Source organism: Marmota monax, unplaced genomic scaffold (assembly GCF_021218885.2).
Source record: "Marmota monax isolate L192 unplaced genomic scaffold, Marmota_monax_Labrador192_F-V1.1 WCK01_AAM20220418_F8-fsc00190, whole genome shotgun sequence".
Classification (NCBI taxonomy): domain Eukaryota; kingdom Metazoa; phylum Chordata; class Mammalia; order Rodentia; family Sciuridae; genus Marmota; species Marmota monax.
The window spans coordinates 1,719,194-1,746,866 of record NW_026693010.1 but is presented as its reverse complement, the minus strand read 5'-3'; the positions used below and the strand labels follow the sequence as shown (position 1 = coordinate 1,746,866).

General features: G+C 57.0%; 3 protein-coding genes across 15 annotated transcripts in view; 1 reads left to right on the top strand and 2 right to left on the bottom strand.

Annotated features, from left to right (window-relative positions):
* Window positions 1-24: 24 nt before the first annotated feature.
* Zfyve21 (zinc finger FYVE-type containing 21) lies at window positions 25-14,834 on the bottom strand. Of its 2 annotated transcripts, XM_046453054.2 has the most exons (8): window positions 14,629-14,834; window positions 4,799-4,849; window positions 4,199-4,367; window positions 3,555-3,630; window positions 3,374-3,465; window positions 2,869-2,919; window positions 754-896; window positions 25-593 (listed from the first exon to the last, which is right to left on the bottom strand). In XM_046453054.2, exons 1-8 carry the CDS (start codon window positions 14,764-14,766, stop codon window positions 558-560), a joined length of 756 nt encoding a protein of 251 aa, XP_046309010.1. In that variant the 5' UTR covers window positions 14,767-14,834; the 3' UTR covers window positions 25-557. The 2 variants fall into 2 exon arrangements, with proteins under 2 accessions (XP_046309010.1, XP_046309011.1); XM_046453055.1 differs by lacking the exon at window positions 2,869-2,919 and having other exon boundaries at window positions 14,629-14,827.
* Window positions 14,822-27,424, top strand: Xrcc3 (X-ray repair cross complementing 3). 2 transcript variants are annotated; one of them, XM_046453052.2, is made up of 8 exons: window positions 14,822-15,172; window positions 18,901-19,032; window positions 20,306-20,443; window positions 21,602-21,814; window positions 23,247-23,401; window positions 25,625-25,837; window positions 25,984-26,030; window positions 26,114-27,424. In XM_046453052.2, the coding sequence occupies exons 2-8, from the start codon at window positions 18,978-18,980 to the stop codon at window positions 26,340-26,342; spliced, it is 1,050 nt and encodes a 349-aa protein (XP_046309008.1). In that variant the 5' UTR covers window positions 14,822-15,172; window positions 18,901-18,977; the 3' UTR covers window positions 26,343-27,424. The 2 variants fall into 2 exon arrangements, with proteins under 2 accessions (XP_046309008.1, XP_046309006.1); XM_046453050.2 differs by lacking the exon at window positions 14,822-15,172 and adding an exon at window positions 15,220-15,663.
* Klc1 (kinesin light chain 1) overlaps window positions 24,052-27,673 on the bottom strand; it is a 56,047-nt gene continuing 52,425 nt past the window's right edge. For 8 of the 11 annotated variants that reach the window (XM_058582245.1, XM_058582247.1, XM_058582246.1 and 5 more), the window contains exons 15-16: window positions 24,669-24,735; window positions 24,052-24,421 (exon numbers count right to left, since the gene is read on the bottom strand). In XM_058582245.1, the coding sequence (XP_058438228.1) occupies window positions 24,137-24,421; window positions 24,669-24,735 (352 nt within the window). In that variant the 3' untranslated portion in view covers window positions 24,052-24,136. Of the gene's footprint in view, window positions 24,446-24,668; window positions 24,736-27,673 lie in introns of all 11 variants that reach the window. The other 3 variants (XM_058582253.1, XM_058582255.1, XM_058582254.1) reach the window with 2 other exon arrangements.

Here is a 27,673-nt window from a genome sequence, read left to right as displayed (position 1 = left end):
ACACAGTAAGACCAGAGCCTGCTCTGTACTTCCAAAATAGGTTTTAATCATATGCTTTATATACAGATTGCTGTACAGTCATTTTAATAAGATGAAAGAGTAAGTGAAAAGTAGAAAACAAGGCTGATGCTGTCTGCTTTATGAAGTATCAAAGGATTGTTCATTGCCCCAAATTAGTGACAAGGTCAATGGAGAGTCTATAAACAGGCTAAGGCAACATTGTAAATTGGCTACTGGAAACGGACAGGCTCCAGTGCAAACTAGAGGCCACTTTGTTTCTGTGGGAGAACTAGTGAAGTGAGCACTGATGGGCCTGGACACGTCATACAGGTTATGCTAAAATTAGCTCAGCAGTAATAGCTCAGCCTCCAAGACTCTGACGCGCAGCTGTGTGAAGCATTAAATGAGCTGCGTGCATACGGCACTAGGTAAGTGAACACTTTGCTGCTCTAAATAGGTGGATTGTATTTCTCAACATAGCAGGGTGAAGCCCTGTGGTGCCTGGCCAGGGGCAAGTGGCTTAGCCCTGGTGACAGTTGCACTCCTTCAGCTCACGGTCACTGGTCCCGAGATTCATAGAGGAGCTTGGCGGCCTGCAGGGTGATCAAAAATAAACACCAGAAAGCACACCCAGCCCCGCACCCAGCTGCGCCAAGCCCTGTGTCTTCCAAAGGCACTGCTTTGGCAGGTCCTTCTCTGGGAAAAGCCGGCTCTCCTCTGAGCCCGTAAGCCATCCGCCCACACCCATGGTACCTTATGCATGGCTACCAGCCATGCTGTTGCCTGCCTCCTGCTGGTATTTGCATCCTCCCCTGCGGTCAGCTTCAGCTGGGCCTCGCCCTCTGTACCTGGCACCGTGTACTGCAGGAACATGCCTGTGGCCCGTGCATTACCTCCTGGAAGAAGGGGACGATGTGAGGTGGCCAAAAGGGGCCCTGATGAAATGGTGGCCAGTGCTGACCCACCCTGTGCTACTCAGGAAGCAGGCCTGTTGGGACCATGCGGTGATGAGAGCCCCTGTCTCTGTGGAGAACACAAGTTCAACCTGGTCTGGTGCCTCCAGGGACAAACTCGTGGAGCTGCATCACCAAGAAAACTGTTCTTGGAAAATCCAGAAACTGCTGCACCTCCTGAGTCCCATGGAGCCCGTTCCTGCCTCCAGAGAACTCCCAGATAATACCTGTCCACAGCCAGGGCTGCAGGAGTGCTGAAGCCATTTCAAGAGCACTGGTCATCAGACAGGCCAACTGGACAGTCACTTCATAGCTGGTTTCATACCTAGAGGTCAGAGGCTACAGCCATCCTCTAGTGAGACCAGGACCTCAGCTGAGCAGACCGTTGATGTCAGAGACACGCCACACCATCCTATCACGTGCTGCTCCCTCAGACCTGATGGGAGGCCATCAAGGTCTGGTTTGGGAGCTGGGTGGCAAAGACCCAGTCTCCCGTTCCTGGGCTGTGATCAGCTGCCCCAGACACTGTGACTTGACTCTAGCACCTGCTCAACAAACAAAGCACTGGAGAAAGGACCACAGGTCTCACAGGGCCCCTGTGCAGCTGCACCTGTAGCCTTCTACCTGGTGACAGGAGGAAGCCCCACATTCACGATGAGTCACCATGGAGATCAGTCACAGCTGATTCCCACTGGTTAGCAGGTGAGTGCACTGACTGTAAGGCCGGTGGTCTTTAGGAAGGGGCCTGACCAACACAAGAGCACCGTGTCCACTGCAGAACTGTGTCCAGAGCTTCCTGAGCTGCTCCTGCACAAGCCCAGGGCTCCTGCCGAAGATCTCAGGTTGAGCTGCCCCCCCGAGACTTCGCAGCAGGCAGACCTTGGCTCTGCCCACCACCTGTAAATACTGGAACATGGCCATGGGCCCCTGTTGTCTATGAGGTTTTTGCCCTTTGACCAGAAAACCCTTCCTTTCTGGCTCTCAAAAGAACAAGTGTCATGCTGCTCTAATAGCCCAGGCTGCTGGGCAGCTCCTCAGGCTGCTGCAGCTCAAGAAGTGGTTCACACTATCCCTACTCCCACCCTCCACAGGAAGAAGGGTTATGGGACTTTAAGGAAGGGATCTAAGAAAATGCTGGGCAGTACAGGGGTCACTACTCCCAAAACCTTCTGAGGACATGTGGTGCCAGTAGTCCTATGACCTGCCCAGCAGAAAGTCTACCTACACTCACAGGATCTGAGGAAGGTCTACCTACACTCACAGGACCTGCCAGAGGCCATCCCTGTCCTGGCCACCTTCCCCATGGCCTTGGGAGGGGTTGTGGTGAATTGTATTCCTGGCCTTGGGCTCCCTAGGTGAAGGCAGGCAGCAGGGTCATGGGGGCTGACCCTAGCTTATCCAAGTACTGCCCTTGGCACCAGGGTTTCTTCAGCCAGCTCGCTGCCTCATGTGTGTCCCTACATTCAGGGAACACAGGTAGAACAGCATAGGCCTGATATACTCAGTGCTGCTTCAGGGGCTGAGACAAAGGTGCTAAGAGCCAGAAAGTCACAGTGGGCACAGCTAGCCAGGCCACAGGGTGGCAAGCTGCTGCCCTCTCCACAGGCCCAGTGCCTCTGGGCTTCCTCAGCTGCTCAGGGCTGGCAGACACTGACAAAAAGCCAGCAACTATGTGGTAATGCTTCTTCCCTGAAATAGAAGAACTAAGCAAATATATTTTCTTCTGGGACATTTTCATTTATACTCTGTAGACCCATGTACTGGGCCCACTGTTTAACACAAATCAGCCAAAAGAAGTGAGTTTTACAAGGAACCTTGGCATGAACCATCCACCCTAGACAGAAGCAAAGTGGCCAGAGGAGAAACAGGGCCCACTGCATGCTGGAGGGAGTGGCCAACAGAAAACGAGGCTGACCTTTGGAGGCGGGCTGGCTCTCCAGGACGCTGTAAGTGTGTGTGTCTTTTTCTACGTCAAGAAGGTAGGCAGGCAGTGGAGAGAAGAACAATCAAGAGCCACTCAGAAAACGGAGAGCAAGAGGTTAGGTCAGGTGGTTTCTTCAACACCATCTTCAGGTTTGGAATAGGGACACATGCAGGTCAACCACCTCAGGAGGAGGCAGTGGGAGCATGCGAGTGCCACTTTTCTGCCAGCCGCCACTCCACCAGTTACAGCACTAGGAGCACTGTCCAATAGTGAGTGGGGCGATCTACACAGTGGGACACCATTGAGACAGGCATGCAGAGCTTCCTCCTTTATCTTAAGGTTTTAAGTCCCTGCTCACCTGGCACATTCTAAATCCACTGACTGAAGACAAGCCTCACAGAAGAGAAAGGCAGGCCTCTTGGGCCCAAATGCTCATGCCTGCTGTCCCCCTCATGTGACCATACCCTCCTGCTCAGGAAGGCCACCAAGCACATACCTCCAGGAGCAAAGCCTTCCGTGAGAACCTGCACAGTGGAGATGTGTGCGACCTCAATTTCACAATGGCTGTCCCCGTCCAGAATCAAGCATCTACCCAAACAAAAGGGTTCCAACTACATGACTGAGGCCCACAACATGTGACAGCACCATCCAGCACCAAGTGGGGTTCTGGCTCTTACCTCTGGTTGTTGGAAAGACGACAAACCATGGTTTCAGATTTTTCTGAGTTTCCAAAAGTCACAGTGAAGGTGGCTCCTTGGGAGACAAAAACCAAATGAGCAAATTCCATGTGCTGCTTCCACTTGCCCTCCCCAGGCTGCACACGCTCACCCTCGCCTCCCACAGAGACAAGCGGAGGCAGGGTAAGCCCCATGGAGCAAAAGGCAGCAGTGAGTGGAGGCCAAGAAATCAAACAGGGAATCGGTCTTGCTGCCTGTAGAGCACCTGGGACTTTTTTTTTTTTTTAAACATCCTTTAAGGAAAGGACACAAGGCCCAGGCCAGAGCAGCAGTAGGCCTGTGGCCAGGCGGACTGCTCATGCCCCAGAGGCTCTGAGGCAGACACGGCCCCTGGGGTTCTCCCACCTCATCCCAGGACAGCCTCAGAGCCAGGGCTGCACCTGCTGAGGCTGCTGTCTCTGGACCACTTCTCTGAGGGCCACAGTCACAAATGACAGCCACCTGAAGGCTATGCCCAGGGAAGTCAGAACCACACTGTAGACATTTCCACCTCTAAAGATCAGAGCAGGTTCTAGGACTGCTCCTAAACGAATCCAGAGGGCGAGACAGAGGTGGAGTGAGGGGCGCCTGCCCGCTGTGCTTACCACTCAGGAGCACCTTGAGCTGCCTGTCATAGAACTCTGCCTCGCGGTGGGACACGAGGGCGCACTCCGCGCACTGCCGCACAGGGTCCACAAAGCACATGCGTCGCAGTGGCACCTTCTGGCTGCAGCACCTGTCACAGAAGCACTTCCCGCAGCGGCGGCAGTGGTGCTAGCGGCAGAGGCAGGCAGTGAGCACCTGTGTCCTGAGCCTGCCCTGCACCTGAGGCTCTGTGCCACTTCTGTGGGAGCCCAACAAGGGTCTTCCTCACAGGCTCTGCTTAGCTTGGGTCTTTTTAAAAACTAATCAAAAAGGCCACTTTCCAACTTTTTTCAACTTTCAAATCTTGCTGCCCAGGACACCCTTGTGTGCTGCCGAGGCAGGAAGGGTGCTCCTGAGGGCAGCCTGTGGGGCCTGTCCCTGCAGGAGCCCAGCAGTGCAGAAGCAGCATGTGACGCATCAGGACCCACCAGAACAAGGCATCACTTGAATCCAAAGGATCCTACAGTATCATCCCCTCCCAGAAAGAGGCTTACTGTCCCACACTGGGTGCCTGCCTGGTGAATGCACCTACCACCACCCACTGGATGGCCTCAGCTCACCTTTCTCGTGATAAAGTCAAACTTGGCATCACATTGCATACATCTCGGACACTAGGAGAGAATGCAACATAGTATTAAAATCCAGCCGTCACTTAGCTAATCTGCTGAGGCAGGGGCAAGAGGGACCGAGACTGTCCATAAAGCTAATCTCTCATCCTGCACCTGGAGACAGCCAGCAGCAGGGTAGCATGCCTTAACTCAGGACCCAGCTTAGAAGCCAGGTTCAGTGGGCCCAGCCCCAAGGCCTCAGATGAGACAGATGATTCCAAGACCTGCAGGAGCACCAGCTGGGACTTGGCCTGAATGCCTAGTGGCCAGAGTCTTGCAGGGTCCCCAGGGCATGGGACTAGCTGTCTGCATCACAGTACCTTGGGTCATTTTGACCCCAGATCCAGTGGCAGCGCATGCTAGTGGCTTCTGTCCAGCCCTCGTGCTGTTACAGCCAAAGGCTGGCATCATGAAATGACCATGACACTTCACAGCAAGGATTAACCTGGACCAGGAAAGGACATGTTACCACTCTGATTTACAAAGGAAGAATGTCCAGGGAAACTGCTCAAGCAGCGGAACTCCAAGTGATGAAAGTCTACACACTTGAGAGTGGATTCTGGGTTTGGGACCTAACCAGGGCCTGTTAGAGAATATCTGGGACAAGGGGGTTCAATGTGGATAGGCGCCTGGCCTGGAGATGCCCTGACACTGCTTCCTCGAACAGGCACAAGGAGGGGACTGTTGCCCACAGCCCAGGACTCTAGAGGCTACACCTTCTGGCAATTAGACGTCTATGCATTCAGCATTTGCACATGCAGACAGAATGGCTGGCCATGGGATTGGATGGGCACCTGCCACGTGGTTAGCATACAGGGCCAGGCCACATGGTGAATAGGGCTGAACAGAGCCCCTCGCAGTGCTTGCCTCCTTTGCTGCACTCCCTCCCGCCTCTGCTGCAGTCCCTCCCACAACAGCAACCAGAGCGCTGTGTGTGCTGCGTTTGGCTCACACTTGAATTTTCTTCAAGGCAGAACCTCAGAATCAAATTAAATAGTCCCAGTTCAGAGAAGCCGTTTCATAGCAACGCCCAGAGCAGAAAACAAATGTTCTCTCTAGGTGGCCTGGTGCCAGTGAAGTCCAGAGAACAAGAATGTCTCCCAGTACTCTAGGACCTCAGGTTCTGTGGCTAGGCACCACCAGGGTCACTATGACCCTGAGGAAGTACATTCTCTTCACTATCCCAGAACAGAGCACAGCACGGGAGGCTCTGTGGCTCCTGACCGTGGGGAGTCTGCTCACTCCCAACAGGGCTTGATCACCTTCTTTCTGAATTGTCTAAAAGAACCCCATGCCCTGGATAGCCTTGCACACACAGTGCATGACCCCAGCTGGGGCAGATGGGATGCGGGCACCCAGGAGAGGCCTGAGCCTTCACAGACACGGGACAGGGATGTCCTGACACGGGACAGGGATGTCCTGACACTGAGGAAGCACTGCAGGAAGGGAGGCTGAGAGGCTACAAACCACAGAAACCTGCTTCCAAGCTTGCTTCAGACCATCTGGTCTTCAGCAATCAGAACTGAAATGGATCAATCCCCTTAGAAAGCAAATTAAAAGGCTCACTACAATGCCCAGCATGTTGACCCAACACCCCGCAGTCATTCATGGGTGGTGGTGGTAGCCCTCTACCCAAGACCCTGTGGACTGAGGCCTGTCCAATTCCTGCTGCTGGACCCCTGCCAGCACTGAGCTCCCAGCCCTCTCCTGCAGCCCTCGCTGGACAGCCGCAAGCCCAAGGTCATGTTGCACTGTGGGTAGCCTCAGCTAGAAGGCTAGCCAAGTCTGCAAGGTCCCCTTGCAGGCAACAGAGACCTTGGAACAAGTCACAACCCAGTCCTCATGTCACCACCTAGGTGACAGCGCTGCCTCGAGCTTCCACTTGTGCACATGCAGCCCTCAGTTGCTTCTGGAACCAGAGGTCCTAGCTTTGTGTACAGTTCCCACTCAGAACACAACAAGGACACACTCAAATTCAGGTAGGTGTCCTGGCACAAACCCCTGTGGCCACAGGGTGGTTTCTGTGAACTTGTTCATCCCCAGCTGGGAAGGTTCTGTCCTGAAATGGCCTCCTGCTGGTAGGAGACACGTTGGCTAAGCCAATACAGAGCTGTTCCCATTAATTCCCTGCCTGACACCCAGGTGGCAGACACTAGGACCCTGGCTAGTAAGGAGTTCCATCACACATCCTTCTAACAAAGCAAAGGAAACTATCACCATGAAAATGGAGACTCTCATGCCACGAGCTGTACTTACTTTTCCCCATGTCCCGCTCGCTGGGCTCCCCAGGCCAGGACCTATAGCCCTGGAAGCCTCACAGCCTCTGTGAGGACCTAACTAAAATGTGCCAGGAAGGCGGGAAGGTGGGCAGGGATGGCCTCTTGGTGTGATAGATGCATCCCTGTGATTAGACTTGCCAGAGACCCCAGGTCAGGACATGGTCCTGGGCTGCCAGTGGCAACCTGGACACAAGTGCACAATGAACAGGTTCCTCAGCAGTGGATCCCAAGAGGAACCCGAGGGAGAGATGAAGGCCACTCTGCCCTCAGTGACTAAGGACTCGGTCGAATATTCATCCGGAATTGTCCGCATTCAAGACGTGAGCAGAGACTTCCACAGAGAGCCTCCTTTCCCATTTCAGTGGCCAGGAAGACCAGAGATGGCTTGAGTATCTCAAAGAGGAGGCAGGATTGGAAATGGCCACATTATAACAGAGCTAAAAAAAAAAGAGCTGACTCTGTCTCACACTGACTATCTAACATGAGTGGCTCCAGATCTTGCAACTAAGGACACAGGGCAGTGCTACACTGTCATCCTGGCGCTCAGCATCCAGTTGAGACTTCAGCTCCTCAACACAGATCTGCAGCTCTGACAGCCTGCACCTGGGGCTGAAAAACTGACAAATGTGGCGTGGCCCATCTGCCCTTGCCTCAGTCCAGAGGAGGAACACGGGCTCACTATGGCCACTGGGCATCTTCTATAACCAGCGACATCAGGTCTGCACAGTGCAGGGACCACAGAGAGTAGCACCTTGTCCCAGATATCTGCCTCAATTGACACCAGCCATATAAACTCTGGTCAGCCAGAAACACAATAAATCATACACTGGCTGCCGCTACAAGTCCCAGAGGCTCTTCACTGTCCTCTCTGCTGCCCTAACTAGCAGACTCATGAACACTCTCCCTGCTCTGCACACCCCTTCAGGCCTCAGCCTCTTCACATGCAGACCTGGAAGACAATGGCAAGGAGCGGCTGTCAAGGACATAGAACTACCATCACCTACTGCCCTGCCTCGACTCCATGAGCTCTGCATGCTTCCCAAAGGCAGGGGCTTCCCTCGAGTCCATGGACCCCTGTAGATGGTGTTTCCAGCACCAGGCTGGTGCACAGGTACTCTGCAAAAGCTATGCATGTGAGCGGGCAGCCTTGAGGAAGTTCCATCAGGTCCTGAGGGCCTGCTGTAGTACTGGTCCAGTGCAGAAGCCAGTGGTGCTGGGATTCTGCATGCCTCAGGAGGAAGTCCTCAGAGACCCATAGCTGCAAATGTGTCCTCATTTGGAATGCCAGGAGCCTTTTAGGACATTGCTGCACTGCAAAGACAGGTGCATCACAACTCCACTCTGCCACATTCCACATGGCACTGTACACGGCTTCCAACTCTGAGCCTCCATGACTAATGCTCTTTCCCTCTACTGCCAAGCTGGTGTCTGGACTTGGAGACCAGGCCTGACCCACCACAGCTTCTGAGCACCGCAGAGGCCAGTCAGCAGCTCTGCCGTGGGCTGCCTTCACCCTCAAATGCCTGTAGGTTCCAGAATGCTCTTTGTGCTGGGCACAGTCCTCTTGGCTTCCTCCTCAACCCCAATTGTCTGTCAATCACAGAAACCACTAGCATACCCTGGAGGAGGTCTTACAGTGTGTGCCTAGAGTTAAATGAGGCAGCCATGACCCCACCAGCTGTGGTGAGAACACCTCTGTTCCCACCTCTCCACAGCCGACCTGAGGGCCTCCAGTACCACAGCACTTTGCTGAGCTGTGCTACTTGAGACCCCATCTAGGGCTTAAATCTGCTCCCTTAAAAATATAAAATGATTCACAGGTTTTTATTACTCTAAATAACGATGAACTTATTCAGAAAATGAACAGTGGTTTCTTTTGAGGGCTGGGGTTCTTTTTGGTACTAGGGATCGAACTCAGGGCCTTGCACAAGCTAGACAACCACTGAGCTACATTTCCAGCTTTGTTTTTTTAATTTTTCGAAACAGTCTCACTAAGTTGCTGGGGCTGACCTAAGTCACTGCGATCACAGTCAAAAAAACCCCAGATTTTTAAACAAGTTGATTTCATTAGTTAAAATAAAATTTTTAAATTTCAAACAGCAATTTATATGAAAAGAGAACAAGGAAATAAAGCAGGTGAAGCTATGAGAACAAAACTCCTGCCAAAAGCCAGGTGCAGCAGCACATGCCCACCAGAGACTCCAGAGGCTGAGGCAGGAGGATATCAAGGTCAAGGTCAGCCTGGGAAAGTTGGAGAAACCCTGCCTCAAAATAAAATAGAAAGGACTAGGGATGTGGCTCAGTGGTAGAGTGCTTGCCTAGCACATATGAGGCCCTGGGTTTGATCCCCAGTACTCAGTACCCAGACAAAAAATTAACAATGATAATAGTAATAATGAAATCCTGCCAGATACCAACCCCAGGTCAGTAACAAACTTCTCCAGAAGGGAAAAAGGGCAACATGCCAGAGGCTGCCAGCTCTTGCCTGCCGCTTCCAGAGCTAGGCTTGTGGGCTCTGCAAGGGGCAACGCAGCTACTTCAGGAGACTGAGAGGACACACCAAGGCCCAGAAACCTGCCTGATTCATCTTCCTCCACCAAGTGCAGCAAAGAGTACTGGCAACACCAGCCTGTCAGCCCACACAGTCACATGTCCCAGCAGGAGGACACCAGCAAGAAGAGCCACTGGGTACAAGGTACAGATTGTAACAAGTGCTCAGGGACGGGGAAGCCCAGGAGGAAAAGAGGGGCAGAGAGTCAACTTGGGCGGTGGCCTGATGAGACCCATCTGCGGTTTGATCCTCTGGACAGGGATAAACAGACAACCCGCCCAGGACAGACTGCCCACCAACAGCAGAGGGAGAGCAGGGAGCCCACTGTCACCTTCTTTAGAAGCCCAGCAAAGACTGGGCAGGATGAGCTGTGAGGAGCTGCCCAGAGAGCCACCAGATGAAAAAGGGAGGAGGAAGTGGGCCTCCCAGTAAAATCCCCACCTCAGAATCCACTTCCCTGCAGCCAGGCCCCTGATGGCACCTGCCAGCTCCTTGCTGATCCAGTCACTGACACTGACTCCTGCCACCTGGTCAGTACCTACACTAAGTGTCCTGCTGAAAAGTGAGATGGCCGTGGGCACAAAAGAAGTAACCCCAGAGGCTGTGGGTAAACTCAGGCCAGATCGAGTGCTGAGGAGTCAGTACTCTGCCTTTCTAACAACCAGAGGCTCCTGGGGCCACACCCTCATGCAGTAAGGGGCAGTCCCCAAAGGCAAGGCTCACGAGTGGCTCTTCAGGACTAGCCAGAGTCCACCTGACAGCAGATGGGAGACCAATCGGTGGACATCATCTGAAAATGTCGTGTGGAGGCTTAAATGGATGTTCAGAGAAAGTCCTATAAAAAGGACAAGCTTCAGGACACATGCCTCCCTCCCTTGGAGGCTGGAGAGACGAAGGGCAGGTCTGCCCTCTTCCCCACTGTTCCCTTGCGGGCCACTGTGGAAACACCGTCAGCTGGGCTCTCGAACAGCACTCAGGGCTTCTTCAAATGCAGTTATTAATGAGTGTTTTATAGGAGTTTCAACGTGCCATCAGTTAAAGACCACTCTTCAGGGCGAGAGCACAGCTGCTACCAGTTTAAAATGAGCCCACACCAAAGACCTGACTAACTCCTCGCTTAGCACGGGAACCAACCAGATGTGAATTTCTGAAGAGCAGGCCCACACCTGACCACCCATGAAGAAGTACATGTGATGCAGCTGTGAAGTGGGCTTCCTTCACAGGGCAAAGCTGAGAGGACACTGCAGGAGGGGCAGGCATCATCCGCACCTCGAGCATTAGAACCTTCTGCCTTGCTCTCCGGTTTTCAGTTTACAGGGTTGTCAGGCAACTCAGCCAGTGAAAGGTGGGGACTGTCCCAGGAGGAGGACACATCCAGGATCCCCTGCCTCGAATGTCGGACAGCTTCTCCTAACATTATCAAAAGCTCAGCCAGCCACAGGGCTTCAGGAAGCTCTGTGCCCCAGGCAGCGTCCTGCCACAGCTGGGGAGGCTATGGCAGCCCTTGGCACCTCACAGGGTGAACCTTACCTGTGGTCCTGGAAAACAATTATGAAATCCCTGCCTTCAGCACTGGCCAAGCACTCCCCTTCCCTGCATGACCTACCGAAGGTTACCAGTGCCCTTGACCCCCCTCTACCGGGCCATGCTTGGCAGGCCATCCAAATCCCCACTCTCTGCCCACAAAGCACTGGCTCAACTTGGGTCGCTACTGACCAAGTGGGGCAAAGGCCCAGATACATGATTGACTGGAGAGAAGCTTCTCTACCAGCAGCCCCGGCCCACCTGGCTTCTGGGTTCAGGTCTTCGACCTACTGATTTACTGTGGAGCTGCCATACTTCCATCCTGAGCCACTGCTCAGGCCCTTTCTGGCCTGACCTGTGAGACACTTGCAGAACTCCCGGTCCAGCTGCCCCATCACGCTACTCAGTTCCTCTCGGGCTGTTGTCCTATTGAATACAACCCCTCCCAAGCCCAGTACCTGGATCCCCACTGGTTCTTCGTCTATAGGACCCGTGTGTGGAAATGACAGCATGGGCAGCCACAGCTGTAGGCAGTTCCACAGATGGGAAGGAAGGGCAGGATGGGTTTCAAGGATCAAACTCAAGTCTTTATGGCAGCATGTCCAGCAGCCCGGCCCCAGCCCAGCCTCCAGCTCCCAAAGCACCTTCCAAACTTGCGTGGCATGAGGCCCCACAGGCTCCTGGGAGCACAGCCTTCTTTACCCAGAGAAAACTCTCAGCTCTGGGTCACGATCTCACTGAGAGCCAGAGAGATTCAGGCCCCCCTCCGGAAGGACACATGCATACTCCCCTCAATTTGCAGCATCTCTAAGCCATAAACTTTGTGGGCCACAGTGATCACCTGGCAAGAACCCAGCAGATGCAGGGTGGGCTGGACTTAGACTGACCCAGCTGAAGAAAGGCCAGAGAGAACAGTCAGCGATGTAGGTGCAGTCTCCAGGTGCGGGTGATAGGAGATAGGGGAGGAGATAAGTGGCAGGAGTGACCCTGCTACTCTGTCCTACTGCATTCTCCACTCATTCCAAACCACCAAAAAGCCAGTTCTCCACAGCTGGCTACCTCTGTGCTTGGGTCACCTCCCAGCACAGGTAAGCACAGCACGTGGCCTTCAGAGCAAGGTGGGTGCATCCTGTTCCGCCAAGGGCCAGCAACCAGTACAGGAAGTGACCTGGGGACTATCCCAACCAGTCCAACCTGCTCTTCTTCAAGGCTCCTCCAGAAAACTCTGGCAGGTTCTAGACTCCAGGACCATGCTCCAATAAAATTCAAGAGATTTTTCATTTCAGTGCTAGGGCTGGAGCCCAGGGCCTCATGCATGCTAGGTGAGCGCTCTATCACTGAGCTACAACCCAGCCCTTGAAATACACTTTCTGAAAGTCAGAGCTTTAGGTCCCTCATATTCTTGGGCCTTCTTGGGCTACTCAGATTGGTGAGTCGTAATTCAGATGCACTGGGGTGAGGATGGTCCTGGGAAACCCCGCCTTCCCTCCAGGGTGGGAACCAAGCTTATTATGAGAGACACCACACCAACAGCATTTCAACTCAGCTTGTCAGCCATGCCAGCATTCCTAAGACAGCCTGGGCAGAGCCCAGTTCCACCTCACCACCCAGCACCTTTATAAGAGGCCAGATGCAAAGAAAGGCACCTTGCTTAGAGGAAGAGGTGAAAACAGTTATCACAGGTAATTCCAAAAGGGCTCACAGGCATAACTGTGGAAACTAAAATCAGGAAAATATGCTTCGGTAGAAAACACCTTGTCCAGACCACATGTTCTCACACCATCCACAAGGTCCACATGAATGTGAGCATTGTGCATTTGCTACTAAGACTTTATAGGGGCACACCACAAATATATAGTTTCACTTGTCACCTTAAAAACTCTTATTCAAAGATATCATCAGGAGGGCTGGGGATATAGCTCAGTTGGTAGATTGTTTGCCTTACATACATGGGACCCTCTGTTCAATCCCCAGCACCACCAAAAAAAAAAAAAAAAAGATTTCATCAGGGATTGCTTCTTAGCCTTTGGCTTAAGGTCATGTGCAAATGTTTCATTGGGGGTTAGTTAGGGAAAGAACAGTCTAAAAAGTTAAATTCTTAAGGGGCAACAGGACAAAGGCGAGAAATTCCAGTCTAGACTTGCTTGTCTAGCCTTGCTAAGGGCAGCACTTTATCACCCACTTCGGAGTTCTGGTCCCAGCTCTTCCCTATTTGATCTGTCAGTTTATGCTCCCAGCCTGCCGTTGAACAGGTTGTAAGGCCTGCAGGGTTCCTGAGTGAACTAATGAGCCGAAGCACATGTTTACTTCTATCCACAGGAGAGTCACATTACCTTTAAAAATCATCTTTTTCCTCATTTTTTTTTATTGTGATACAACACACATAACAAACTTGCCACCTGCCTCATTTCTGCACACACTCTTCAGGGATGCACTCTGTATTACTGCTTAATCAGCTTTAGGGCACAAGCCAGGCTGCCAGGTGGAAAGAGGCCCTGTGAGCTCTGGGGAGTGGGGGGTGGAGAAGCACTAAGGGTAAAGTGCAGAAGGGGAAGGGCAGGAACCCCAGGTACACAGGGACCTGCTCAGAGGGTCAAGGGTGTGACCCCACCCAACACATCCAGGAGTGGCCTGGGCACCCTCTCTGGGCCTCTGGGAGCAGAGTGCTGATCTGCGCCATCTTTCTAAAGGGCTCTGATCTAACTTAAGAGGTGGAAGGTGGCTATTTTCCCCAGCTTCTGGGCGCACAGGTGCCTTCGCAAGGGGCCTGCCAGCTGGCTGCACTAAGAACACCTGATTTCACTCCTCTGCGGTCTGTAGCAGATTCCCCCCAATGGGAGAGAGGAAAATCAGATATCAGAATTTGTTCAGGGCTTGTAACTTAGAGCATTTCCAAAAGTCACCAGTACTTTTGGCTTTTTTAGGCATTTTTTATTTTCTCTGGAATAAGAAATTATAAGGAATGCCTGGAATGCCTCCGTTTTCTTAGAAGTGGCCTGGCTTTGCAGACTCCAGAACTTCTGAGTGCAAACTCCGAGGTCTCCCGAGGGCCGCACCCACCCCAGGCAGGAGAGCTCATGGCGCCCCCGTCCTCCCGCCGGCACAAGTGCGGGCCGGCCTCGCTTTCTGGAGACCGAGGCTCGCCCTTGCCACTCGCCGAAGTGCACGCGGCAGGCGCGCCTCTAGTCCTCGCCTCCCGCTCCCGCAGCGGGGCGGGGGCAGCGGCTCGGCCCAGGACCGCCGCGGAATCGCAGGCGAGAGGAAGCAGACTTCGAGAGTGGGAAGACAAGAGTGCGGGAACCCCGGAAAGGGAGCCGCGGCCGCGAGGCCCAGCGTGTCCAGGGCAGTGGCCGGGAGGAAGGGGGTGCGGGGGGTTGTCGCGCGCGGGCAGGTCCGAGGGGCCAGGACCAGGCCGGGCGGGGACGCACCTCCTTGTCTGGGACCCACTGCGGTTCCTCCAGGCCGAACGGGCTTCCGAAGGCGCGGTGCTCGGGCACCATGCGCAGGCCGCTTGGGGAGCGCACCAGCTTCTTGGCGTCGTGGCGCGCGGCCACCCCGGAGGACATGTCTCCAACTCGGATCCTAGCGCCGCGGCTTGCGCTCGGCCCCGCACCAGCTGGGCAGAGCTGGGCAGCACCGCCCCGCCCGCGCGGGCTGACAACGCTGGCGCCCAATCGCTAAGCCTGGCCCAGAGCGCGGGCCAATCGGAGTCAGGGATCCGCCCATAGCAATTCTCTCCAGTACGCGCAAGGGCCCCACCTCTGCCACCCTGCGGGCGGCCACCAATCGGCAACGAGGGCCGACCCTGGATCGCTCCGCCCCTCTCCGGGCGATTGAGACTTTTGACTGGTCGGTCACATAGGCACGTCTTCGTGTCTGATTGGTGTGGCCGGCTCAGGGAGCTCTGCGCTCATTGGAAGAGAAGGCTGAGGGGGCGGGCAGGCGCGAAGAGGCGTGAGGAGCGCGCGATTGGTGAGAGCCGGGGCAGGGGGCTGCGATCGCCGCACCGGGGTAGTGGGTGGGGCGCGGCTCCGCGGCCGAGGTGACCTGAGGGGTGCCGGGCAGGCCTCCGCGATTTCCGGAGTTGGTTGGCGAGTGGGCGCGCGGAGTCCTGGGGCTGAGGAGAGAAGGGGCCCCGGGGCGCGCTCTGCGGTTCTCAGGACCTGCCGGGGGGAGGGTTTCCGCGGCCGGGTGTGTTACGGACGGGCGGAGATCGCAGGAACCGGAGGCCAGGCCCGGGTTGCTGCAGCTCCCGCGCTCGGAACGGACCCGGGAGCCTGACTCCCAGGCCAGCCGCAGCGTGACTGTGGCTGTGTGAGCTGACCGTATGACTGGACCCCTCTGCGCTCTCGTTTCCTCTTCATCGAAACGGAGAGCCTCCATCCTTGTTGTGAGGCTTGTGTGCGTTGACCCGGGCCCGGGGCTTCCAGCAGCCCTGGGAACATCCCAAGTGTTGGATAAATGTGAGCGCTCAGCTTTGTTACCCTTGGTGGGTTTTATGGAGATGTCAGTGGACTTGCCTTACTTGAATTTAGCTCTGTACTTAACAATAGAAAGAAAAATAACAGTTCCAGTCTTGAAGGTCGTGCTGCCCCAGCAAGTGTGACCGAGCATGGCGGCACCCCTCCATGCTCACTCTCTGGTTTCTTTGGGTAACAGTACCTCCTGTGCAGTACTTATCCTGGAGATTAAAGCTCAGCTGGACACTCCGGAAGACAAAAGTGGGGCTGTCAGACACAGCAGATGTTCGGCATTAAAAATGTTTTTCAATGGCACTTGTTAAAGTCCAGGACCATCACTGTCTATCCAGGAACCAGAGTAGTGGGTTTGTAGTGAGAGAGACAGACAAGGCTCACCTGGAACACATGGGCAGGTGGGGTCAGAGGGTGGAAAGTTACCAAGAGGAGGTGTCAGGGGACCGGGGAGCGCCCACCTGGGTGGTGGAGGATGAGGAGCCTGGTGGGATGTGGGGACTAGATGTGGAGAGTGGGGTTCCCACTGCACTGAGCAGGGACCTCACTGACAACCGGGTTTCACCAGCATGAGTCCAGGTGGGGCTGGAGAGGATTCAGGAACCTGGAAAGATTAGCCAAGTGGGGCCAGGTGTGACTTGGTTGCCTCGCATGCTAGTGGCCCTGGGTTTGATGTCCAGGCACAGCAAAGAAAAAAGACCAAGTGGAGGGTCTTGATGAATAACCAGCCTGCTTCCAGATGCCCTGCCCCCTTGAAGGCTCCAGGTGCAGGGTCCTCTGTGGGCCTTTCTGTGCTGCCTGGTGTCCAGCCCAGCCTGAGGCAGCAGCCTCCTGCCAGCCCCAGGCCAGTGTCCCAGGAGCTTTCCACACGTAGACCCTCGGAGCTCTGGCAGTAAGACAGATTGGCTGTTGTTCTGGAGGCTGTCTTTACCTCTGGTGTATGCCCTGGGGTCCCTGCCAGCTCACACCCCACTTTGGTTCACACCCTAACCCTCCTCCCAACTTCAGGGCTCTCAAATTCCCATATTCTCAAAGGGATGCTCCTGCCTTGCCACATGAGGCCCAGCCAGGTTTCTGATGACCAGGTGCCTCCATCTGTTCTCTGCTTGGGAGTCTAACTCCCCCATGCCAGCTACCAGCTCTATCAGCAGCCCTTGAGCTGCTTTGAACCCCCATCACCCCCTTCTCGGCTGCTTCCTTTAGAACATGTATCCCAGTACTAATGCTGTGGTTCTCTGTAACTGCTAAGCCAGCTTCTGCTCAGATCCACATCCATTGTCTCTTGACCACCCTGAGTGGGCCTGGGAGCTCTGTGTGTCTGCTATCCAGCTGGGCAGTACTATCAGCCCGTGTGTTGCCCCAGGCCACAGTAGGGAACAGTCAGGAGCTGACTTGGAAGGCCCACAGGTTCTGGGCCCCAGGAGCCCTGTGACCCCATCAGGAAGTGTGTCCTCCAGCCACTGCTTCCTGCTACCCAGCAGCTGCCTCCCGGGTGCTGTGGTGGGCGAGGAGCAGCTGTGCCTGGGTCTTCGCCCAGGCTAGAGCTGAGTCTGAACTGTGGCTGTTCTTGGCTTCTTGGCCCTGCTCCAACCTGGGAGGATGCAGAAGGCCACATCCTGAGTCCATGAGGGAAGCCTCACCCACTGCTGCCCACTTCCCCTGGTAGCCCAAATGCTAGGCTCGTCCAGGTCACTGGCCTCAAGTCTGCAAGACCAAACTCTTCCCAGCACCCCATGTACATTCCTGACCTTGCTGTGGGGAGGCCACCAGGGAGGACAGCAGCTTGTTGGAAAGGGCTGAGTCCCTGCACAGCCGTCCCACGCCGGAGGGCAGGAAAGCCTTCTGTGGCCTCGCAGGCCACAGAAGGGCCACTGGTGCTCCTTCCTTGGAGGGCACCCACGTGTTGACGGGTGAGGTGGGCAGCGGCCTTGCCCTGCGGTCCCTTACCTCGGCCTGGCCAGGCTTCCTTGACTCTGCCGAGGTCCTCAGGTTCCTGCAAGATCCTAAGCGCGCTTCCTCTACACTTTCTGAATGGGGAGGGAGACACATTTGAGGGAAATTAAGCCAGAGATTGCCAAAGACTCTGAAGTCATATGATCCCCATAAAAGGGGATCTGGGGGCTGGATATCATCCCGATGGTACAGGGCCGGAGCCTTCCAAGAAACTGAGGCAGCATGAAGACCCTCTCTTAACTCCAATTCTTGCGACCAGGCCAAAGATTTCAGACATCACTCAGAGCAACAGGAATGATTTATTGAAGGGATGGGGAAGGGGGAAAAGGACAGTCCCAAGGGAGAGAGGGGGTCATCAGGAAGGAGAGGGGACAGTCCCAAGGGAGAGAGGGGGTCCTCAGGAAGGAGAGGGACAACGTGCCTTTCCTGCACTCCAGCTTTACTGGGGATCCCAGGGAAGTTTCCAGAGAGTCCTGCCTAGGTCCCCCTCTTGACTTTTGACTGACAGCAGGATGACATCAGACTTGGAAGTCTCCACTGCCATGGCCACTCTAGGTCACCTGGCCCATGCTGACCAGTTCTAACTGGATTCTTTTTTTTTTAAAGAGAGAGAATTTTTTAATATTTGTTTTCTAGTTTTCGGCGGACACAACATCTTTGCTTGTATGTGGTGCTGAGGATCGAACCCGGGCCGCACGCATGCCAGGCGAGCGTGCTACCACTTGAGCCACATCCCCAGCCCATCTAACTGGATTCTTAACCGTACATTCTTGCAGATTTTATGGTCAGGAGGAAATGTTCTTGTCTCCCTTAGTTTCAGGAGCTGGTCACAAACGTCCCCTGGGTTCTTCCCTGGACAGTATCTCAGGTCTGCATTTCTCCTGCAGTTAACAGGTAGTTGGCTGAGGAATGTGACTTAGCCTGTCACCAGACCAGGCCAGGCTGCAGGTAAATGGCTTCTTGGAAAAGAAAGCCCGTGGGGGTCAGCACCCTGGGCGGTCCAGAGTCCCTCTCTCACCTCGTGTCCCTACCCTGCTTCTCTATCTGGTCCCCAACACCAAGAGAGCTGAGCTGAGAGCAGGGTGCTGGCAAGGACATGCTTCTCTTGGGCCAGGTGTCCTCAGCACCCAGGCTTCCTACTGCCACATCACTCCTAGAGGTAGATGCTCTGGACTTAACTGGACAGTGTCCAGGACAGCGACATTCCCTCTGCCCTCAGGTGGAGACCTGGCTGCACAGATGTTGAGCACAGCCCTCTCCCACTCACTCCCACAGGCTACCTGGGCTGGGAGTCAGCACCTCCAATCTGCGGCCCCCAGAAGTGTTCATCCTGGTGGCCAGCCATTGAGGACATGGATTTGGATCAGCTGGACCTGAACCCCAGGATTATTGCTGCAGTTAAGAAAGGTATTTTAACTTGCCTAAGACTGAAGTGTCACGTGGACACGTGGGTGTGTGAGCACACTTGGTGTAGAACAAGGTCACAGAACATCAACTTTCCACGGTGTTCCCCTGAGACCCCAACTGTGGCCTCAGCATTGGGACATGCTGTGGCTCCTCTATGAGCATTGATGGAGGGGACTTTTGAGGTCCTTCCCATCAGTGCACACGTGGGTGTGGCCTAGGAAGGGGAGCGGGTCACCTGTTCGCTGTGGCTCCTCAGCTGCCTCTGCAGTCTGCACAAGCTGTCTCCAGGCTCTGTTCCTGATCCCCTCGCCTTTCCTGTCCCCTGGGGCCTCAGGACACTTGGCACACTCAGGGCCTTGCTCCGCTGCCTGTTGGCCTCTTGTCCTGCTGGTGGTGGCCTCATGATCGTAGGGTGGCTGCCGTGGCTGCAGACACCACACTTGCAGTCTGGGACATCTGCCATCTGCCGGCTGTCCCCAGAGCCTCCCTCAGGCAGCATTGCTTGCTGGGAAGCCATCTTCCCCTGGCCCCTCCTGCCCTCTGCAGATCTCCTTCAGAGCGTGCCTCAGGAGTTCCGTTCCTGTGGTCAGTCCCACCTGTCGGGACTGGAGCCTCCTGTCGGGTGGCTGGTGGTGGTATCTGGCTCCATCCCCCTCTCCCTGTGAGCCCTTTGTCCTCCTCTCTGGTGTTCTGTCCACTCCCCCATCGCCTGGGGGGGTGTGCAACATTGTTTTTCTTTCCACTAGTGCAGAAGTGGAGAGCCATGCCCGCCCAGCCCAGAGCCACCCAGGAGGCCGCCCCGCAGCCCACCTGCCAGCGGCCCCTCCCGCCTCCCCTCCTCCCCTCCTCCCCTTTCTGGTTTTGACCCCAGGGCCTTGCACACCTAGGCAGGTGACCGTCCACTGACTGTTTGAGTCTCGCTGTGTCACCTAGAGCCCCTGCTGCAGCCTCTTAGGAGCTGACACCAGGGGCACCTGCCACTTGCCAGGCAGCACTGCCCTCTGGAGACATTTCTGGGGGTGGACATTTGTGACGGAGGCCACCTCACAGCACCCAGAATTTGCCCGCCTTTCTCCAACTGCACTGGGGGCACAGGAAGGTGCAGTGAGGGCACTGTCCCTGAGCCTCCTCCCCCACTGCCCTGCCCACTCCACCCGACTGCCCAGGGCTGGCTGCAAGTGGTCCCCGACCTGAAGCAGGGCCCTGCCAGGCGGTGCCACCTTGCCTTGCCTCCTGTGAGCGCCGTCCGACTCCTGGTCTTTCCTGGTGTCAGCCAGGCTGAAGGCCGTGAAGGAGGTCCTGCACTTCTCTGGAGCTGACCTACAGAGACTGACCGGCCTGTCCAGCCCTGACGTCCAGCACCTGCTGACAGCGGCCTCCTCACACCTGCGTGGGGGCCCCATCCTCACAGGTGGGTGGAGAGTGGCTGTGGCAGATACCTGGGGTCAGTGTCAGGAGCCATGGGGGTCCACAGAGCCATGGGGTCCCAGGGCCAGGACCTGCCACAGACGTCCTGCGCTGGGGGAGGGAGGGGCACCTAGGGCTGCTTTCTTGGGTCAGAGAAGAGCTGAGGCTGCAGGGGTGAGGTGGGGGTGGGGCAGATGGTGCAGCAGTGCCCAACTGGGGCGGCAGAGGGACCTGCCCAGGGCCACCGCCACAAGAGTGGGAACCAAGTGCCCACAGAGCCAGGCTCCTATTATCAGTGTGCAGGGCTGCCAGCTCCCTGTGATCTGGTGCCTGGCCAGGCAGGGGTCCACTGTGCCCTCCCTTGCAGACACTCAGTGGTCCTGGGCACCCACTCAGCACACTGCTGTGGCTGGGACTGGAGCCTGCCTCAGTGCTGACCTGCCCAGGCTGGGCACAGGGGGGCTGCTGCTCCTGGCCCCACTGGCTCTGGACCTTTCCCTGGGTCCTCACCTCACCCCAGGGTGTCAGCGTGACCAGCAGATGGCTGCCACATGTGTGTACGTGTGCGTGCATATGCGAACGCACCTGTGGTCCCAGTGGGGCCCAGAGAGGGCTCAGGCCAGGGACCACACAACCCCTCCCACAGAGCCGCCCTCGCAAGGAGGATGATCCTGGGGTCTGAGTGGCCTTGGCTGCTGAGACCATTGTGGGATGCTGCACGAAGTCTCCTGCTGTGGGACATGCTTCAGAATGATTGTTAGTTGTGCCTCATTGGTTTTTAGCCGACTTCAAGCCTAATCAGATCTGCTGTGCAACCTTGGGGACTGTCAGGCGCATTTTAATTTCACGAGATCTCTGGCAACAGCCAGCTGTGGTATCCAGCGCCACTCAGCTCTGGGCCCAGGGTCGGCTTCAGCCTGGTGCCCTGTCACTGGGGGCAGCAGTCTCTCTGAGAATGTCTAGCTGCGTTGTTTGGCCAAGAACTGGGAAGTCTAGCAGGGGCAGGTTCTCCCGGGTTCTATCTGGCACACAGCCACGTGGCCAGGCCACCTCCCCTCTGCCCACCCAATGTGACCCCCTTGCCAGTCTTCTCCTCACACCTGCCGTCTGGACGGGGTGGGGCACTGGGCAGGAAGCCGCGTGACCTCACCCCTCCCTGCAGCGCTGCACCTGTACCAGCAGAGGGAGCGCTTCCCCGCGCAGCACCAGCGCCTGAGCCTGGGCTGCCCCATCCTGGACGGGCTCCTGGGCGGCGGCCTGCCCCTGCAGGGCATCACGGAGCTGGCTGGCCGCAGCTCAGCTGGGAAGACCCAGCTGGCACTGCAGCTCTGCCTGGCTGTGCAGTTCCCACCACAGCACGGAGGCCTGGAGGCTGGTGAGTGTCCACCCTCCTCCTGGGGCAGGGAGGGTCCTGATCTGGTGGCTCTGAGTTTCTGGCTCTACTTTCAGCTGCTTCCCACTAAGTGGGCTAGTGGCCGCCTCAGGATTCCCATCTTCCTCTTGCAGAAGAATAAGGGGAAGGAGCTGGGGCCCGGCATCTGGTCGCCAGGGTCACTGGCCAGCCCTCGAGGTTGCCACCCAGTGTGAGCCCCGCAACATATCACACCCACCTGCCAATGTCCCCTGCAGATTATGTGGCCACAGCCAGAGTGCAGGGCAAGGGCACGTGACACATCTACCCCTGGGTGACAGCCAGTGTCTAGAGCCTCCGGAGGGATGGTCAGGAGCCCAGGACAACCGAGACACCAGCTGCCACACCGTGCGCACGCGCAGTGACAGTGACCTGCACCATGAGTGGCCGACAGGACCAATTCCCAGAGCTGGGCTGGTGTCCCTTCAGTCCCACACCCGACTGCCCCCCAGCTTCACGCATGTCCCCAGCAGCGACACACCAGGGCCATGTCCCCTGGTCCACAGGGATGTTGGGCATCCCCTGTGCCTGATGGCCTTGCAGACACATCTCTTGGGGTCCTTGCCATATTGGAACTGCCTTCTTATCGAGGTTTAAGAACTCTGTGCCCTGGGCACACAGCCTGACCACGTGTTCTCCCGTGGGTCCTCCTTCTTTAGTTGCTTGTGCTTGGTGTCAGTTAAGGTCATGAAGATTTATTCAGGTTTTCTCCTAAGAGTCTTGGCGCCCACGTGTGGGCCATTCTGAGTGCATTCTTGCACCTAGTGTGAAGTCCAGCTTCGGTCCTTTGCAGGTGTACGTCATCCGGTCATCCTGGCGCCATCTGTGCAGAGGTTCTTCCTCCCCCTGAGCCCTCTGGCCTCTCTGATCAAAGTGAGATGCCCACCAACACAGGGTTTGCCTGGACGGCCCTGGCTCTCAGTGCAGGCTCTCAGCATGCCCTGAGCACAGAGTCTAGGCCCAGGCGGCTGCCAGGGGCTGCGCAGGGCCAATGACCCTGTTCTCACCACTTGTTCCAATCACCACTGAGGTGCAGTGTCAGGAGCCCAGAGAGTGGAGCAAAGGGTCTCTGTAGGTCCAAGGGAGGGACATCTTCAAAAGCCCCTTGGCCCTGCCCATCCACTTGTTCCCCTGCCCAGCCAGGGGGTGGAGGGAGCAGGAATGGGCAGAACAGGAGCCCACCTGTAGCCATTCTGGCCCCGGGCTCAGGGCAGCAGGTGTATGTACCTGGGTATCAGAGCTGAAGTCCAGCCGCGTTCCCAAGGGAGGGGGCTGCAGGTGGGACCAGAATCGGCTCTGGTCCGCCAGCTCAGGTGGGAGCAGGAAGACGTCTTGTGTCGGTGGTGTGGCCCTCTGAAGCCTCGGGTCCTCTGAAGCACGGCGCGTGGCTTCCCAGGGGCTGTTTACATCTGCACGGAGGATGCCTTCCCCAGCCGCCGGCTGCAGCAGCTCATGCAGCAGCAGCAGCGCCTGCGGGCAGACGTGCCACAGGACGTGGTCCAGAGCATCCGCTTCGGCAGCCAGATCTTCGTGGAGCACGCGGCCGACGCGGTGAGTGTCTCTGTGGTGCTGCAGCAGCCGGGACAGTGGGGGCCAGGTGGGGACGTGTGGCCAGGTGGGGTCAGAGGGTAGAAAGTTACCAAGAGGAGATGTCGGTGGTCAGGGGACCAGCCCCCACCTGGGTGATGGAGGATGAGGAGCCTGGTGGGACGTGGGGACTGGATGTGGAGAGTGGGATTCTCGCTGCACTGACTGAGCAGGAGCCTCGTTGACACCAGGTTTCACCCGCATGTGCCCAGGTGGGGCTGGAGAGGACTCAGGAACCTGGTGACTGGGGCCAAGCAGAGGGTCTGGGCCTGAATATGCCTGTGGCCCCACAGGCAGGGCACTGCCCACTGTGCATTCTTTGAGCGGCACTGTGCCATCTGGCCCAGACTTCACGTTTAACTGAGCTGGATGTTCATTCGCCCGCGCCCCCAGGAGGAAAGAGTGGGAGAGAAGCCCAGGTGGGACCAGGGCGTCCTCTGGGCCCAGGACCCCTGGTGCAGGGAACCTCTGCCATCCCCTTCTGCTTCTGATGGTGTCTGTCCTGGTGAGTGTGGCACTGCCCCTCCCGGCCAGCAGGGCTGCACCAGACATGAACACGGAGGGCAGAGCCCACCTTTGAGAATTGCTATGGAAAGACGCTTTCAAGTAAAGGATGAGGTGTATAGACTTTTAATTTTTAAAATTTACAATAAAATACATTATCACACAGTGCAGGAGCTAGCAAAGGGCACAGGGAGGTCAGGCAGGCACAGGACATGGATACCCTGTCCCTGAGAGCCTTCCAAGGAGGGGCAGACTGCACCTGCCTGCCGTCCCCTCAGGGCTGCCTGGGTGGCACCTGCCCAGCCAGCCGAGTGCCTCTCCAAGGCCTTGCCAGTGGGGTGGTTCATTATTAGTACGGCGCTCCGTGGTCATGGTCAGGAGAACTAAGTTAGCGCTGCAGCCCCAGCCAAGGGCCCTCCCAGCCTCAGCCTGCCGGTCCCAGGGCCAGCTCCGGGGCTGCACAGGGCAGCGTCCTGGTACCTAGAGCAGAGCAGGCCAGGATCACTGCAAGAGAAGGCAGCAGGTCAGGCCAGGCCCTATTCTGGAGACAGCTCAGGGGCTCCCCACTCTTGCCTGGAAACAGGTGGCTTAGGGCTGGGGGACGTAGGGGACCTGTGCGTTCATCTCTGTACAAGGAGCCCCCTTTTGCAGAAGCAGGGCCTTAGGCCATGCCTGTCCCCCTCCACCTCCTCTGTGGCCTTGGCGGAGGCCAGTGTGTGGAACTCACGTTAGAGTTGGCATCCTCCAGGCTGCTGCTGTCATTCTCCACACAAAGAGGCTCCGCTGGGGATGCCCTGGGGAGAAGCACAGACCTGGTATCACGCTGGGCTGGACTCCAGGCCCTCGCAGCTCTTTGGAGCTGCAGGTGCCACAGCCTGTGTGGCACGGCACCAGCTGGCTGGGATGATCTGCAGACCTGGAACTGGTGCCTGTGTCCTCGGGCCTGCTCACCCATGTGTTCCTGCCTCGTCCCCTCCACCACGCAGACCTCTGCCATCATTAGCCACCTACTGCATCACAGCCCACCTAGCCCTGGGGCCAGAAAGGTCCCCAAACGGAGCCCTGAGGAGGGTCTGCCTTGGAAGGGGCTCATTTCCACCCCTGGCCAGGGCTGTGTGAGCACAGGGTAGTGGAAGGGCTGGCCCCCACCTGCATGGTCTCCCAGGGTGCAGCCCCTGCATGTGATCCTGGCACTTGACACAGTTAAATTTGGGGCAGTGCCTGCCTTATGAAGGATAGACTCTGGGACCCCTGCTCAGAACTGCTTGATGGGCACACCTGGTGATCAGGTGGCCACCAGCTCTGGCCTTTGCAGATGCATCTGGGTCCAGGTGGTCTAGGAGCTATTGAAGGAGGTGGGCTGATCTCTGATGGGAGGTGAGATGACAGCCCCAGGGCAGAGAAGGGCTGCCAGAGTCTGGTGTGAGCACAGGCAGTTCACGGAAGGCTGTGCGTGGGGGTGGGATGATGCTGCAGAGGACCCCCGCTCGGAGGGCCAGCGGAGGGCACAGTGCCAGGGGAGAGCTGGGTAGGCCTCAAGCTTATCAAACAAGAGCCTCTGGAGAAACGCAGAGGTGGAATGCAAGGCTCTGGTGCAGTGTCTGGGGAGGACACAGACAATAGGGCAGTACCAGGGGACCTGGGCACCTGGAGGGACCATGATGCCGTCCCTAACTCCCACAGGACACCTTGCTGGAGTGTGTGAGCACCAAGGTCCCCGTCCTCCTGTCACGGGGCATGGCCCGCCTGGTGGTGGTAGACTCCGTGGCAGGCCCCTTCCGCTGTGAATTTGATGGTCAGGCCTCGGCCACCCGGGCCAGGCACCTGCAGTCCCTAGGGGCCACGCTGCGCCGGCTGAGCAGCACCTTCCGGAGCCCTGTGCTCTGCATCAACCAGGTGGGCCAAGGCCAGAGCTACTTGCCGTGAGCCAGGGAAGGCAGGGTGGGCAGCGGCGCGGGAGTGGCCGTGCACCTTTCTGTGTTGACACACAAACTTCCCAGAGACCTTCGGCCACCACAGCTGACCCCACTGGGCTTTTCCAGGTGACAGAGGCTGTGGAGGAGCAGCGCGCAGCACTTGGGCCACCAGGGTAAGTGCTGGCACCTCCTGGCACTGAGCGCAGGAGGGGGACACTGTTTCCACAGCAGCAACGGCCTTTTCTCCGTGTTTCAGGCCCTGGGACGAGCACATTTCCCCAGCCCTTGGCATAACCTGGGCCAACCAGCTCCTTGTGAGGCTGATGGCCCACCGGCTCCGCGAGGAGGAGGCCGCCCAGGGCCCCCCTGGCCACCCGGCCCGGATCCTGCGGGTACTCTCCGCCCCTCATCTGCCCCCGTCCTCCTGCTTCTACACAATTGAAGTGGAAGGGGTGCGAGGGGCACTGAGGGCTGAGTCCTGCTAACGTGGACCAGGTCCCAAGAAGCCCAGAGTCTGGCTGAGCCCTGGAAGCGGCCAGTACAGACGCACAGCACTGCAGTCCACCAGGGTCAGCGCACCATCGGCCCTCCTCAGCCAGAGGTGAACAGCGAGCTGAGGCTGCACCCCCTCTCCCACCTCACCCACCAGCTTGCTGGCCCTTGGTGGACAGGAGACTCACAGAGGCTGGGGGCTCTACAGAGACTCACAGGGGCTGCTCTGGGCCCGTCCTCAGTTTGCCCCACCCACACCCTGCTGGTCAGAGTTGCCAGCCTCCCCTGGACCTGGGAGCCTGTGTCCTGCAGGGTGGTCCTCAACCCTGCTAAAGCTACCCGCACACACTGCCCTGGACCTCTGGTCACCTCAACCACCCCCTGGGGTGTAGGCAACTTTGGGGAAGCTGATGAAAGGACACAAGGAACCAGCAACATGCACCTTGGGGGATGCAGCCAGATGCCTGCCAGGACCACCTGCACAGGCCAGCCTAGCCTCCCTTCTGGCTAGAAGGGTGGAGCCTCCTGGCAGCTCATCTGGCTGTGGACCCTGGAATCTGACCACCTGGCCATGACCTGAGGGACATGGCCTCTTCACAGGGAGGCCTGCGAGTTAACAGTGGGCTTCTCATTAAGAAGCTGCTGTCTGCTAGGTACTGCGCCTGTGACCTGTGCCATCCCTGCCGCTGCTCTCCAGTGGGGAGACTGAGGCACAGGCCCGCCAAGTGGCTGGGAGGTCATACAGCCCTAAGACACACCCCAGGGCCCCTGCAGGGGGAGCCCCCACTAAAGCTGGGAGGCTATGCGTTCCTCCAGGTGAGACAGTCCATGTGTGGGCGTCACATCACCAGCTCCCCAGAGCACCATGGCCCCAACAGGCCAAGACTCACTATCACCAAGCTGTTCTGGGGCTGGACTTCCCCGAACGGCTTTCCTGCAGAAGTGCAGGGGCTCCACGGCAGCAAGTCAAACACTGTTTTTGTGTAACCAGAGAATTCTAAGTGACTTTTGAGGCAAAATCTATCAATTAGAAAATAAACTACAGCTCTCGTCCACTCAGCAGAGGACGAATGCACCTGCCTGGCTTGTGGTCTGCACAGGGTCTGCCCTGCAGGCGGCCCCTGGGGAGGCCCTGGGAGCCCCTGGCCCTGCAGGGTCCTCTGCCTTCCCTGGAGACCCTCCTCCGGTCCCCCTTAGAACGCCTGAGTTCCTGCCCCCAGCACCATGGAACCACCCTGCACATGCCGCATCTGCTGGCCAGCACAGCAGGGGCTGGGGTACGGACACCCTGCTCTCAGAAGTCTGATCACTGTGCTGCTGCAGA